Below are 15,226 nucleotides of genomic sequence, written 5' to 3'. Positions count from 1 at the left end.
AGACTATATAAGTAGGATAGGAGCATCTTCAAGGAAATGATATGGCAATTATTGGAGCATAAAGTGTCATCCCCTAACTTATGTGACAATCTTCACAAAAAAAATTTCTACCTCAAGCATATTTCTCACTTGAAGCCCACGGTTTTTTTTTTTTTTTTTTTTCTTTTTTGACAAAGCAAACTTTGATACAAGGAGGCGGACACACTACCTTGGCCAGCTGAACTAACCTACGTTTCAAAATGAACATTTTAAGCCAAATTAAATTCATACCTCACTCTAAATGAGATTAAAGACCAAATTATAATATGTCATGTAATTTCTCTTTTCATCAGGTAATATAATTTATACAAATTTATAAATAAACCCAATCCTAGACATGTATTTATAAAAAAAATCAAACACTATTTAAACATAGAAACACACCCAAAATCAACCTCAAAATCAATAATTGTATATTTTTTGGGTGTGTTTATAAATGGGTTTTGAGTGTGTTTAATGATGGGTTTTGGGTGTATTTATAAAGTTTTTTGGGTGTTGGGTTGTTTTATAATTTCAGCCCTCATTTTGAGTGTTTTAGTGAAACTCTCATAATTTATATGTCTGTCCTTTGCTTTACATGAAAAAAGTATGGTCTTCCCCACCCAAAGATTAGTCCTTGATTTTACACGTCATGGGTGTGACCTCATGAAGCAACTCAAAAAGTTAAGAGGGATCCTATCGCGACATGAAAGGGCAGATCACTCAACTGCACTCCTGAACCTGATCTTGGAAGTTTTTGGTCTGGATTTCAAATTTTGCCCCTATGATTTATCTACTTTTAAAACAATACAAAATGCAATTTAAAAATTATTATATAAAAAACCCCCGAAAAATTATGAAAAATAAAACTAACAATTAACTATTTTATTATATATCTGCGGCATTTTGTATCCATATATATAGGATTCTTTTTTAATATTTGAAAAAAACAATAGTCATATTTTTTTTTCTTCAAGTTTAATCAATAAGGTACTATGTGTTACTAATTTCATGCCACAAGTCAATCACTTTATGACTTTTTGAATTTGTAAAATTTTCATTTTACCCCTAAACAACGACTATGTGTCAATTGCAGGCAAAAATTGAAGAACATCAGAAAAATATAGTACCGGCCATGGGATCCACAAAAGAGTAGTTAGAAACAGTAAGAGATATATAATATAAGGAGACTGAGGTAGACTTGTGTTAAGAATAGTCAATCCTAATTTTTTTTTTATAAACAAGTGATTGTCCAAATTTTTTAAATTAACTTAATTTACAGGAATGGAGATTTGAACTTGAGAGTGCCCTAATCCATTGGCCTAACTCACGTCTACAATAGTCAAACCAAGTTAAATTCTAATATTTCATATTAGCCTATAAAATTCCAATAAATTTGCTCCCCAATTTCATAAATAATTATAATAATAATAATAATAATAATAATAATAATAATAATAATAAATAAATAAAAAAAAGTAGGTGTACTCTGTGTGTATATATATATACACAATAGCCACGCCAACCAAAAAAAAAAAAAAATTGACAATATCTGATTCAATTTTTGTTTTTTGGTTGAAGGACAACTTAATTTTCAATAGAACGGAGGAGAAAACAAAGGGTTGCCAATGAGTCATATCATAGTGGAAAAGTATGTTTGGCCTAAGAACAATGGTCTCAAGTTTAAAACCTCTAGGCACCAATGTGTGTGTGAGTAAATTTTCTTCCCCCTCCCTGCCTTTGACAAAATAAAAAAGGAGAAACCTTGAGGAATACAGGCCGAGTTTGTGCACCTAGTTCATGGCCTTCAAAATTTGATGGTGAAAGTCTGCCGAACCCTAAAGCTAAGAAGAAAATGATATCGTCAGTGGTGAAAGTCTGGCACATGACAGGCGAACTTTCTCAACTAAAAGTCCTACCACATCCAGCCAAAAATATGTAATCTCTCAACTACTACTAGTTCTAAGACAGGACCAATTGGATAGAACAGGACATAGACAGAGACATGAGTAACCAAAGGTCTTTTCAATTTGATTGAATCTTTTATTTGTGGTGTACAAGCGACCATGGAAAGCAGTTTCAGCATTCATTTTTTATCACATGACATTATAATTCAACAAATTATATAAGAGAGAGAGAGCCGCCCCAATAAAAATGATCTCATCAAAAAAAATATATATCAGAACAAGTAGTAACCTCATTATTCTATAAACTTGCATGCTTAAATTAGGGTTATAAAGCAGCGCAGGTTATTACATTGCTCCATAAAATCATTAAAAAAGAAAATATACAAATATATATGTGTATATATATATATATGCATAAATTAACAAAGGACCCATCTAGCTCATCATCTTCCACAAGCCCAATTCCAGCATGAAATCAGTCAAAGCCTGTGTGGCACAAGACTGCCATAAGACAATGGGGCAGAAGCTTGTTTCTGATGCTCAGGCTTCTTCTCATTTGAACCCAAGTGTCTTTTACAAGGCACGTAGGTCATTTCCTTCTCGTTGGGGCACTTTCTAGGCTTGGAGAAGAAGGCAGTACATTGAGCCTTTGTTTTCTGGTTTGGTTGGCCCAAAATGCAATTCTGCCTAACATCAAGAACCTTCTTCTTGATCAATTTCCGGCACTCTGGCCCGACCTCTGTGAAATAGTTGTTGGCCAAGTAGAAGTTCCTCAGATTAGACAAGGTGCAGACCTGCTCTGGCACTGGTCCATAGAAGCTGTTGTTGGCCAAGTTTAGATAATCAATCTTGGCCAAGCAGCTGAATGAGTGTGGTATTGGGCCTGTTAAGAAGTTGGAGCTCACATCGAACACCGTGGCCTGGTTTAAGTACCCAATTTCATACGGCAGGCACCCTGAAAAAGCGAGGTATTAAATGTCGGTGTCCAAGATAATATCAAAGGTAATATATATATTGAGGAATAATAAATGAAATCGGAATTAATTGGCTAGAACTGGTTACCACTCTATCTTACATTTAGGATTACGTACGGATTTGGTGTGTTGGATTATATAACTGGATAGGATTCACAATTTAGTCAGATGTTTGGTGGCCTTAAAACAACAAGGATCGGATTATGTCTTGTAGGCCCAAATATAGTAGGATTATAAATCCAATCAAAATGTAGAGATTAAGGTGGATGAGATTGAGTCATTTTATAGTGAGGATCTTATCTTTTAACCGTTAGATCAAACTAACTAATTTGATTCAACTGCCAACCAATTAGATTATGTTTAATCCCATTAGGTTATGTAATAGCATATTTCATTTAATCCAGTCTTTAATTATGTATAGCACCAAACATATCATTAGATTATATTAGTGTTATCATATTCAAGCAAAATAGTGTTATCCTCATTTTCTCTGTATTTTTGGTCCTTAAAACAGAGAAAATGGGGGAAAATTCCAGGATATTATAGAAATTTCGAAGCATACCTGTAAGGCTGTTCCCAAGGAAGAGAACCTCAAAAAGGGTTTTGCATGCTTGGCCAATGCTTCTTGGGATTGGACCAGTGAACTTGTTGTTAGCAAAAGTGAAGTAATGTGCTGGTGAGGAACCAAGATTGTCAGGAATCTTCTGATTGAAATTGTTGTTGTTGAGGAAGAGCACATCAACATCTAGTTTGAAGACTTCCGGTGTGACTGAACCTGCGAAGGAGTTGAACCGGAGGTCCAAAAATGTCAAATTTGTGGCCGCAAGAACTTCATTAGGGAAGCCTCCGATTAGCTTGTTGTTGCTGAGGTCAAGCTCGTAGAAGAATTTTAGTTTGTAAACGTCTTTTGGGACAAAGCCTGTGAAATTGTTGGAGTTTGCATGGAAGAAAGCCAAGTCCTCTAATTTGTCAAGGAAGCCATCCAGGGGGAGTTTAGCATTATAACCGCCAAACAGAGCGCCATTGATGTCTAAACCAGCAACTGCTCTCTGCTTGTAGTCAGGATGAATAGCGCAGACAACGCCCTTGTACTTGCAAACATCATGGCCCCGCCATGACTTTGCGTAGTTTTTCGGGTCATCCTTGATTAAGGGTCTGAAATTTTTAAACACATAGTAGGCAAGTTTAATTCGCTCGCTCTCAAACTTGCCTGGGGCAGGTGTTGGTGGTGGTGGTTTTGGTGATGGAGGCTTTGGTTTTGGTGATGGAGGCTTTGGTTTTGGTGATGGAGGTGGTGACGGTGGTGGAGGTGCTGAGTGTGGTGGAGGTGGTGACGGTGGTGGAGGTGCTGAGTGTGGTGGAGGTGGTGACGGTGGCGACGGTGGCGACGGTGGTGGAGGTGGTGATGGTGTTGGAGGTGGCGGTGATGGTGACGGTGTTGGTTGTGGAGGTAGCGGTGATGGTAGCGGAGGGCATGGAGGCGGGGGAGGAGGAGGGCAATTTTCATATTCAGGAGAAGGGGGAGGAGGAGAACTTACACCTCCTCCACCTATAATGATTTCCAAGGCTTCTCTATGTGTGCTGATCAATTGATCATGAACACTTTCAACCTCATGGTACAAACACAAATGTACTAAAAGTATTGAGATCAAAAGTGAAGCAAAGAAAGAAAAGGTAGCCATGCCTTTGTCTAAGCATGAGTTGCTAGAAATAGTGAAGAGATAATATTATGCATATAAAGGAGGAGGAGACTAAGGCAGACTTAGACTTATGTGAAGAATAGTCAAGGGTCATGAGGAAAAAGATAGCATTGGCCCAAAAATGTTTGTCTCTTGGGGATGAGAGTTGAAAGAGAGAGAGGGGCTTGTGAGTTGAGCTCTCATTGTCGGACAGAGAGACACTTTTGTTACATATTATTGTTTGCCTCTCTGATTCCTTACATTTTTTATTTTCAAGTCCCTTGGGACCTACCAAAAGTTTAGAGGCTTGGCCTTACTTTACTAAAATACTTGGGCACAGCTCAGGATTATGAAAACAGTATTAGAATGGAGATTTATGTGCAAATGAAGATTCTGTGCTTAAAAGAGATTTGCAGAAAAAGAAGTGTTTTTGCAAAGGTGATTGCAAGGCCAAATGAATGCCCACTCGAGCCTCTAGCTTCAATTTGATTGGGTAAATTAAAGACAGGACTTTTTTCTTCCACAAAATGACATCAATAATTGGAATTTCACATGGGTGAGGGAAAGAGACCCATGCCCCCCTCAGCCCTTGACTTCCAAGTCTATGCCACAAGCCAAGCCATGGTGCAATTTCTACAATTTCTTTTCGAGGGGTACCAAAAGCATGACATAAAGTTTTGGGTTGTTTCAACACTAGGCAGCCATGTGGGCATAAAGGGGTGAAATTGATGGTCGATTTCGTCCGCGCATACTAATATCGCAATTGAATATTCAGATATGATCAAATGAAATACCATCACATTAGTTGTTATTTAGAGAATTTGGAACGCGTGTTTCGGGGTCGTAGGAATGTTACTTTAACTAAAAACAACAATTTCAACCTAGCATAGATTAAACAATAAACGAATTTAATAGTCCTTAGGTTAGGGATAGAGCTAAGGGCTAATTAAGTAGGAATTATGTAATTGTCCTCATAATCAACCAAAAGAGTGTGTACGAAAATAAACTAGTCCAATCATGTTAATGGCATAGTAATCTCATATGAAAGTTGTCCAATCATGTGTCCTACCCTTAATTAATAAGAAAAAAAGAAAAGGAAAGCGTACCTAATAAAATGCCAGGTAAAATATAATGTAAGGAAAGTTGAGATATATTAAGCATTTTCGTTGCATCGTATTGTCAATTATTATAACTAAGGATGAAAATATATGCCGATACACTAATATATTCTCCGAAATTTTCATTTTTCAAGATATCGATAAGGATATATAGTAGGGTGAACCAATTTCTTCCCTCGTATATCCTCAAGATTTCCCTTTTTATCCCCGATGTTTTAAATCCCTGATAAGAATAAAACTGAACCAAATAATGACGTACTTAACATTAATAATGTATTGATATTATCTTCATGGCCTCATACTTTCATCAATAATGGAATGATATTTGTTTTTCACGTGAAAAGAAGCGTTGTCCGGCACGAGCTTGGCGTGCTCGTGTGGCCTCATTTATTTTATTTGTCGGTGTGAAATGACCTGCCTTGTAGACTCTCTCTGTCCCTGCTACCAAAAGCAAAAGCAGCTGTTTGAGTTCTGCAAAGGGCGGAAGAAAATAATGTTATGTTTTAAAAAGTTTGTGTCACGGATTGAAAGAGAGCTAAAAGACTAATTAAGCCACTTAAGCAGACAAACCAAGCAAGCACTTCAATGTTGTTACATTTTAAAATAAATATTCAGTAGTATTATGTAGCAATTGGAACTCACTTACTCCATAAATTATTATGGCCAGTTAATTAATAGATACGTCACCCACCGTACGTTATATATAATAGGGTTTGTTCAATATAGATTTTTACATTTTCTATTTTTTAGACATATACCAATCACTCTATAAATCTATGTGTAAAACCCAATTTCAAATTTAAATGACCAGTATGATATAAGAGGTCATAGTATTTCTATAGTTTTACATCGTTGCCACTAAACTTCATATTTTATTTATAATTTATTTCAAGCATTTCATTAACTGCCATAATTGTAATTAATATACTCCCTATTAATAGCATATCAATCACCCCATTTATTTTAGTTGTCATTCCCTCTCACATCTCACCCCCTAAAATTGCAACAAAAAAAAAATGTAAATTACATATCCAATAATGTACCTATGAAAAATATAATATAAATATATACATATAAAATATAGGTATATTATTTACCACAAAAAAAAAAACAAAGTCAGTTACTTTGTAATTGCGTATATTTTTCATAATTAAAAATAGGTACACAATAATTTATATAAAATACGGGTACATTATTTACCTACAGGTAAATTATTTTACAATATACCTGTAAATGTGTATATGTAAGTTATTTGGAGAGAGAAAATAGGTTCATTTAAAAAAATTACTTTTAATAAAACAAATAATAGGTATATTGGATGTCGTATAATGTAGGTATATTGGAATAGAGAATTATGTACACTTTTCATACTAGGTAAATTATATTTTTCATAAAACAAACAAGTAATAGGTACATTATTTTTTCAAAATAATTAGTATGTTCAGTTTTATTCATAAACAATTATAAAGTGGATTATTAGTCATGTATAATTCATAAAAAGAAAATAACATAAACATTTTATTAAACAAACCGATTACCCAAACTTGAATTTATTGTTAAATTTTTTAAAAAATGTTTCAAAATTAATTCTTACATCCATTACAACCATTTGGAGATCTTTCCAAATTCAACATCTGTCATGATATACAATCCAATTAAAAACTGTTTCCATATTGATTCATACATTAATATACAAAATGCAATAATGGCTTAGTTTGGGGTATTTTTGGAATCTGAAAAGTACAATAAATCAGATTTTATGCTTAATTAGGTAAGTTGCTGAGTTGGATCCTAGTCATGGATTTTTACTTATACAAATTAGGTATTATTTATAGGAACAAAAAGTGAAGGATTTTAAATACGGCAAATTGAATTTGAATGGTGTAAGTCAAATTTACTATATATAATATAGTGTAGCAATTATGTGATCAGTAAATATGATCCACTTATAGTTATCGTTAACTTTGTTTCTGAGTGCCCAGGACCAATTGATCATGTGATGTGAGTGAGAATGACTCAAAGAGTGATTTTCATCAGAGCTGGAGATAGTTGGGAGAAGAGAGAAAAACAAGGCACTGGTTCAATATCGTAGGCCAATGATACTTATAAGGACTGCAACAGCATCAGCGGGTGCCAAAATTTGCATTGAGTTTGATTTATGGTATCTCATTGGTTGGAGGAAAGATATCCAAAACGGGATTAGCACCTACACCCCAAATCCCTCCATCTAAAACTAAAAGCACTCACATCTCATGAATGTACCTAAATTTCAATTGTCCTATCATTGTCAATGTCAGCAAACAAATAATACAAGCTGTCTTCTGAAAACCTGAAGTGGGCTCTTGCAGTTGACAAGACGCCTCTCCATAATCTTGAACCCCATCTGCTACATTGTGTTCTTGATCATCATGAGAATTTACAAATGGATGCTTCAAAATCAGTTCACTTTTTTATATCTTTTCTCCAATTTTAGTTTGCAGCACTTGCAAATTAGACTGCCATTAACTTTGGCAGTGGAAGCTTTCCCACCTTGTCTGTTTATGTCATCAGATGTGTCATATATACACAGGGCCTCTAGGTAATCTTGTCTTTCCCTTGAAGAAAAACTTGTATGAAACGGAAGTAATATTGTTTTGCTCTCCTCTTCCAATCATAGATTGCCACGTGAAAAATTATTACGCGTAACATATCGTAATTGGCTGAGAATAGCAAAATAATGTTATCCTCGTTTCATGTAAGTGTTTCTCCTTGCCTTGAGGAGCGAAAAAATCAAAGTGCAAGATAATGCCTAATTAATGGGACTAATTAGTGATTAGGTTGGGTAATTATGTAGTGTCTCATTCTCTCCAATACCAACAAATGAGTGCAAGATCTATAGGGTAAAGTATTGAACAAGTACAAAAGCCATATAATGAAACAGAACAAACCTTTTACCCCCAAAAAAAAAAAAACCAGAACAAACCAAAAACACAAGTGGTGGATGTTTGCCACAAGAAATCAAATCAAATCAGTGGTGGATGATAAAATGAAAGAACAAACAAAAGAGTATGCATCTGCCAGTCTTAGGTCAGTGTAGGTTCCCCTCACTTCAAGGCATTGATGATCTTTACTTGAATCTAATTGTATAGCTCACATGTTATGTAACAGCTAAAACATCCACTGAATCTGCACACAAAGTATAAAAAAAAGGGACATTTGGGAAAAAGCAAAAGGAGAGAGAAAAATTTTAAAAGAAGCAAAATGGACAAAAATGCCTTATTTATTTTTAGATTTCCTAAGGAATCCAATACATTTGCATGTCTTTAATTTGAAAGTTGAGTGGTTTTTTTCTTTTTGAAAAGCTTTGGCTTTTTCCAAAAGTGAAATTTTTTTTATGTCTAAAACCTAAAAAATCTTTAAAAAAAAAAGTTGGACCAGAGATAATTAAGAACAATCAAAGATGCTTTTGCTATCCAAAGCCAAGTGGATATTTATAGATCAGAAATTATAGAACATATGTCCCCAACTTAAATTGAATAATCTTCAGGAAAAATAATAAGACAAAGTACTCAGATTGCCTTTTTTGTTTTTTGTTTTAAAGCCAATAGATTATAACCAATTCATATAGCACAATTTACCAAAAACAAAACATCTAGAGCACAAAGATTGAGAGAGATTCTCATTGTTTAGCAGAATACACACATGCCACAGAGAGAGAGAGAGAGAGAGAGAGAGAGAGAGAGAGAGTTATCACATTTCTACTGATTGAAGCCTACCTAAAACAATATTATCCCTGCAAGCACATCAGCAAGAGGGAGAGGCTCCATACTTTACTTCAGTTCATTGTATGATTCATAGAAGAGATTGCAAAATGATACAAGATTTCGATTAAGCTACAACTTGTCGTAAAACAAATCGAATAAATTTTCTGTTTCATATTTATTTCAGTGTATGAATATGAAAACCTTATGCACAGAGGAATGGAAATCATGGTGCTGTGATGTTAATATAAGCGAAAGATATTACTAGGAAGGCTGCTGAGAGAGAGATCTGTTGATATAAGTGAAAGAAATAATAATTTTGATACAACTACACGTATAGGTTGAACGACTAGAAATATTGGGATTGCTTGAAATTTGTTACACATGATGAGCATGATTGAAACATCAAATTCATCTTTAGAATGGATAAAAGTTGTAATAAATCCCATAAGTAGATATTAAGACTGGTTTGATTTGATCCTATTCCTACCCCAAACTTCTTTACAAACCATCTTGTTTCTTTTTCATGAATAAGTGAACTCCATCTAGTTGAGTACAAGCAAATATAAAAGTGTATGTTTCAACTTGCGACACATTTTTCTTACTCCATTTAATCCAATGTGGGAAAGTGGTAATCACAATTCATGGGAAGAAAATTAAGAAATTTATGCATATATAAGCTGATGGACAGTGCTCAATTGTCGTTAATTAAGAGTAGTGATTTTCACACTCTCATTTTCTCCTTGTTTTTGTCACTTGATTTTCCTTTGATTTATTCATTACTAAGGCTAATAAAAGAGGGAAAGTGCATGAGGAGAAAAGAAGAGTGCGAAAATCGCTTCCCGTTAATCAATCTTCAAATATTTAGGAACACTACGTTTCCTACATCTAAGCATGTGCTGCAATGTGCTTACTTCTAAAGAGACCTTCTCCAAATTCTGCCTAATTGTCATCATTTTGAAAGCTTTTGCTGCCTAAATTCTCAGATAGTCACAGATTCCTCGTCATACAATTAATACGTAGCGGCAACCATCAAACTAGAAACTACCTAATAGTCACAGATTCTTCGTCATAAAATTAATACGTACTGGCAACAATCAAACTAGAAACTACCCTAAAACTACCTCTTGTTGCTTCTGCCACAAATATCGGTTTTGTTTTTTGTTTTTCGGATACAGGCAATTGGCCATTGTGGGAGTTGTTTCTTGGGAAAAATTAGCCGGCGGATTGTTTGAAGCATGTGGGAATTCGAACCATGACTGTAAATAACTGAGATGCAGACTCGTGTACATTAACAATTAGTGCACGTGCGCGACTTATCCTGGCACAACTCAAACCGAAAACACGCCCAATCTCACGGACACACAAATTCCCCAAAATTTAGAGGTGGTCACCACCAGCCGTTAACCAACCTGACTCTCATTCCTATTTCAACGCAACTTCGGTCTTCTGAACCAATCCCAATTCGCTGTCCCATTCATTCTCTTCTCCTTAACATCCAGCCTATCAAACAACCAAACCAAGCCAATCCAAACCCCCTCTCTCTCTTGTCCTATATATATAAAAACCCACCAACCCCAACTCAACCCATCGCATTCTCACAGACATTTTATCAAACATGAAAAATTCTCCAAGATCTTCTGGGGCCGTGGCCTCATTGGCCTGCATGGCTTTGTTCATGCTCCTTGGCCTCTCCACGGCCATGGACATGTCGATCATCGACTACGACGAAAAGCACGGCATGGGCGTCCCGTCTGACAGGACCGAGGCCGAGGTGAAGGCCTTGTACGAGTCGTGGCTGGTCAAGCATCGCAAAAATTACAACGCCTTGGGCGAGAAGGAGAGGCGGTTCGAGATTTTCAAGGACAATCTCAGGTTCGTCGACGAGCACAACAAGCAGAGCCGGAGTTACAAGGTGGGTTTGAACCGGTTCGCCGATCTGACCAACGAGGAGTACCGGTCCATTTACTTGGGTGCCAAGGTGGACCGCCGGTTCAGGCTTTCCGGGTCGAGAAAGAGTAACCGGTACGCGTACCGGGCCGGCGATGAGTTGCCCGAGTCCGTCGATTGGAGGGCGAAGGGCGCTGTTGCTCCGGTTAAGGATCAAGGCCAATGCGGTGAGCTTTTTATTTTTGTATTTATTTTTGTCTGTATTTTTGTTGTTGCGCATGTTTTTTAGGGTCATGTTCTAATTGGATTGAGCAGACTTTGACCCTGGAATGTAGTGAAAGCGTTATGGGTCTGTTTGTTTGTCTTTTCTCTGAAAGAAACGATTTTGAGAAGAACAAAAATATTTTTCCTTTTTCAGATTTATGAAATTGCGTGAGACTCGTTCATAATTGGTTTTTATTTTTGTTTTTGTGGCTGGAGGACTTGTTTGTATGTGTTGTTGTAAATTGCAGTGCCTTTTGTGCAGCAAATTTGTAATCTTTTACTTTTTGTTGAACAGAAACATGTTTCCTGGAAAAAAAGTCGGAAACTTGCTTTGCTTCAAAAGATGGTTATGCATATTTAAGTGATTGTAGCATGTAGATTAAAAGTCGATAATGCTTTGATTGAGTCCATCTTGATAATCTGCACCTATAAAATATGTGAGCTTTTTCATTAGCATAACGAAACGGTTCACATATGGTAATTGTAGTTTAGGATTATGGCAAATGGGATTTTCCTGTGTACTATACAGAATTTGTGATCCTTGGTATTGGCATGCCTCAGGCAATGCTGCTGCTGCGTTTTGCATCTTAGTAATAGAATTTATGTGTTTTGGATTGAAGGGAGTTGCTGGGCGTTCTCAACCGTTGGTGCAGTGGAAGGGATAAACAAGATTGTGACCGGTGAGCTGATCTCTTTGTCAGAGCAAGAATTGGTGGATTGTGATAGATCATACAACCAAGGATGCAATGGAGGTCTTATGGACTATGCTTTCCAGTTCATCATCAACAATGGTGGCATTGATACTGAGGAAGATTACCCTTACCGTGCTCGAGATGGTTCATGTGACCCTAACAGGGTACACATCCAATTCAACCTCTTTTGGCTTTCATTTATGCACAAAATATTTCATCCTTGTGTTAATGTTCTTTTGCGTTTATGTAGAAAAATGCTCGGGTTGTGTCCATTGATGGTTATGAAGATGTTCCAGAAAATGATGAGAAAGCCTTGAAGAAGGCTGTGTCACATCAACCAATTAGTGTTGCCATTGAAGCTGGTGGCAGGGAATTCCAACTCTACCAATCGGTAGGGCCTCTATCCTAATTCCAACTCTACTCATGTGGAGGGTAACCATTACGTTGTTGGATTGTAGGCTTGATTCATTGATCAGTAGAATCATGTGCGGTCTTAATTCTTAGCCTGATAACGTAATTGGCAAGATCAATACTAGACATCTCTGACAAGTTCTAATTTATCTGTCCATTCAGGGTGTCTTCACTGGACGCTGTGGAACAGATCTTGACCATGGTGTGGTTGCTGTTGGATATGGCACCGAAAATGGTGTAGACTACTGGATTGTGAGGAACTCATGGGGTCCAAGTTGGGGAGAGGCTGGTTACATCAAGTTGGAACGTAATGTGGCTAGCACCAATACTGGCAAATGCGGTATTGCCATTGAGGCCTCATACCCTACCAAGCAGGGTCAGAACCCCCCAAGACCTCCCCCATCTCCACCATCTCCTCCTCCTGTGAAGCCCACCATTGTGTGTGACGACTACTACTCGTGCCCTCTGGGAACCACATGCTGCTGCACCTATGAGTACGGCAACTTCTGCTTCGGATGGGGATGCTGCCCTCTAGAGTCTGCCACCTGCTGTGATGACCATTACAGCTGCTGCCCTCATGAGTATCCAGTCTGTGACCTTGATGCTGGAACTTGCCGATTGGTAACAAATCGTAGATCCATATATCTTTATGTTCTTGTTTTTCTGCAGTGACCCTTTTCATCTTTTGCTGATACTGTGTTTTTACTGAAACAGAGCAAGGACAATCCACTAAGTGTGAAAGCTCTAAAGAGAACTCCGGCTAGAAGCAACCGGCATTTCCACTTTGCCGGCAAGGTTCCAAGTGCTTGAGGATCCAAACCTATGAAATTGGGTAACCACAAGGAAGAAAGTAAAGTGAGTTTGCTCCCAGGAAAATATGCATGCCCCAAGGAAGAAATTGCTATTGTGTTCTTTGAAATACTAATTGGTGCAAACCCTATCTACATTTACTTGGGATTCATTCCTTAAATAGTTTCAATGGTTATTGTAGATAAATTATGTAACCAAATCAATTCAAAACAAATTGGCTGCTGTGCTCTTATTTAATCTCACAATGATTTGCATACTCATTTGGTTTGCTTGTTGCTTGGTTCTGCCCTCTCCATTGTTTTATATGCATCATCCATGGTGGCCATGACATGGTAGCACAGCCATTATGGCTTTTATGGTGGACCCAGAATTTCTTATCTGCTTTCCAAACAACTTAAGTAAACCTTACCTGACTTGTATATGTTTGACCTCCTAGAATCGAACCCTGGAGTTTGATGAGTTTTAACAGAAAAAGAGTTTGATGAGTTTAACAGAAAAAGCTAAAGACGGAAAATAAGAAGGAAAATCCTGATATTAATCCATAAAACCAAATTCCGTTTATCCTATGGCCAAATCATTTGTTTAGTCTAACATTTTCCCACGAGTTGAAGGACCTATTACAATTTACAAATATCTTTCTTAGTAATATATTTCCTGGACAACAAGCCCTACCAAAGCGTCTAAAAGAATTATTATTGAGAGTCGCTATCATCAATTTCGTCACCATCATCAACAAGAAAACATATTGAAATTTTGACATAAAATACGAGATGAGAGTGGTACATTTTGTAGATATAGTTTAAAAAAGAACAAGAATATACAAATGTGACAATATATACCACTTATATTTAACTATTGTAAGTCAAAATCATATCTTCTCGAAACATTTATACTAAATTTAAAACATTGCAAAAAATAATAATAAAACAATGTGTGCTTTTTATAAATATTTTTTTATTTATTATTTAATTATAGCAAACATTGATTTTGAGACCCTGTTTTAGTAGTTTTGAGTAATTTTTGGGTGTTCTGGGTACACCAAATAGTTGGTGTACCATTCAATAGACGTAGTACATGTGGAATATTTACAATGCAGTCAATCACATGTCATAAAAAGTAATGCATTAAGTTGGAGAATAATTTCACACGTCCTATATATATTGGATGGTACACCAACCACGTGGCTTACTTGGAACAAATAAAAAAATTTCGTTATGAAAGCTTTTCTTTTCTAACTCATACTAGTACGTGATAAATTATCAAAATGATTTTCAATAATTATGTTTTTGGGTTTCAGCACCTATTAAAAAAATGGGAAAATAAACTTTTTTTACATAAGGATTCTCTGTTCATTTTATTGATCTCCACAGTTACTGTACCCATATTCCTATAATAAATAAATAAACTATATACATACATATAATATGCATAATGGATTTATTTTTTAATACTCTTTTATATTATTAAAAATTGTATAAAATAAGAATATATGTTTAAAATACTAGTCGAAAGTATTTTTTCAGACTTTAGTCGAGTGGTATTTTTCCTCCCAATGTTCTGATTCCCATTCTCGTTGATTAAAAAAAATTCCGTAAAAGAAAAATTATTGCCTTTTGGCAAAAAAAAGAAAAGAAAAATTATTGCAATTTTCTACGTATTTAGTATTTACTAAATAAAGAGTAGGGGGAAGGAATGACAAAATAACAAACGCAACGCAACGCGC

The 15,226-nt window shown here is 36.1% G+C and overlaps 2 protein-coding genes and 1 long non-coding RNA gene across 4 annotated transcripts; 2 read left to right on the top strand and 1 right to left on the bottom strand.

Annotated features, from left to right (window-relative positions):
- Positions 1 to 2,178: 2,178 nt before the first annotated feature.
- Positions 2,179 to 4,581, bottom strand: LOC103335345 (uncharacterized protein At4g06744-like). Of its 2 annotated transcripts, XM_089054853.1 has the most exons (3): positions 4,227 to 4,581; positions 3,462 to 4,169; positions 2,179 to 2,880 (listed from the first exon to the last, which is right to left on the bottom strand). In XM_089054853.1, the coding sequence occupies exons 1-3, from the start codon at positions 4,579 to 4,581 to the stop codon at positions 2,405 to 2,407; spliced, it is 1,539 nt and encodes a 512-aa protein (XP_088910979.1). In that variant the 3' UTR covers positions 2,179 to 2,404. The 2 variants fall into 2 exon arrangements, with proteins under 2 accessions (XP_088910979.1, XP_088910978.1); XM_089054852.1 differs by having other exon boundaries at positions 3,462 to 4,581.
- LOC148916226 (uncharacterized) lies at positions 4,029 to 4,963 on the top strand. The gene is made up of 2 exons (XR_016128037.1): positions 4,029 to 4,169; positions 4,227 to 4,963. It is a non-coding gene; the product is annotated as an uncharacterized LOC148916226 (long non-coding RNA).
- A 5,878-nt stretch (positions 4,964 to 10,841) lies between these two features.
- On the top strand, positions 10,842 to 13,763 carry LOC103335333 (cysteine proteinase mucunain-like). Its single transcript, XM_008238343.2, has 5 exons — positions 10,842 to 11,553; positions 12,211 to 12,446; positions 12,533 to 12,673; positions 12,856 to 13,314; positions 13,408 to 13,763. Exons 1-5 carry the CDS (start codon positions 11,055 to 11,057, stop codon positions 13,501 to 13,503), a joined length of 1,431 nt encoding a protein of 476 aa, XP_008236565.2. The 5' UTR covers positions 10,842 to 11,054; the 3' UTR covers positions 13,504 to 13,763.
- Positions 13,764 to 15,226: the final 1,463 nt, after the last annotated feature.

The sequence above is a fragment of the Prunus mume genome, linkage group LG6 (genome assembly GCF_029339155.1).
Source record: "Prunus mume cultivar Tortuosa linkage group LG6, ASM2933915v1, whole genome shotgun sequence".
In the NCBI taxonomy this organism is placed as follows: domain Eukaryota; kingdom Viridiplantae; phylum Streptophyta; class Magnoliopsida; order Rosales; family Rosaceae; genus Prunus; species Prunus mume.
This window is presented reverse-complemented; position numbering and strand designations above follow the sequence as displayed.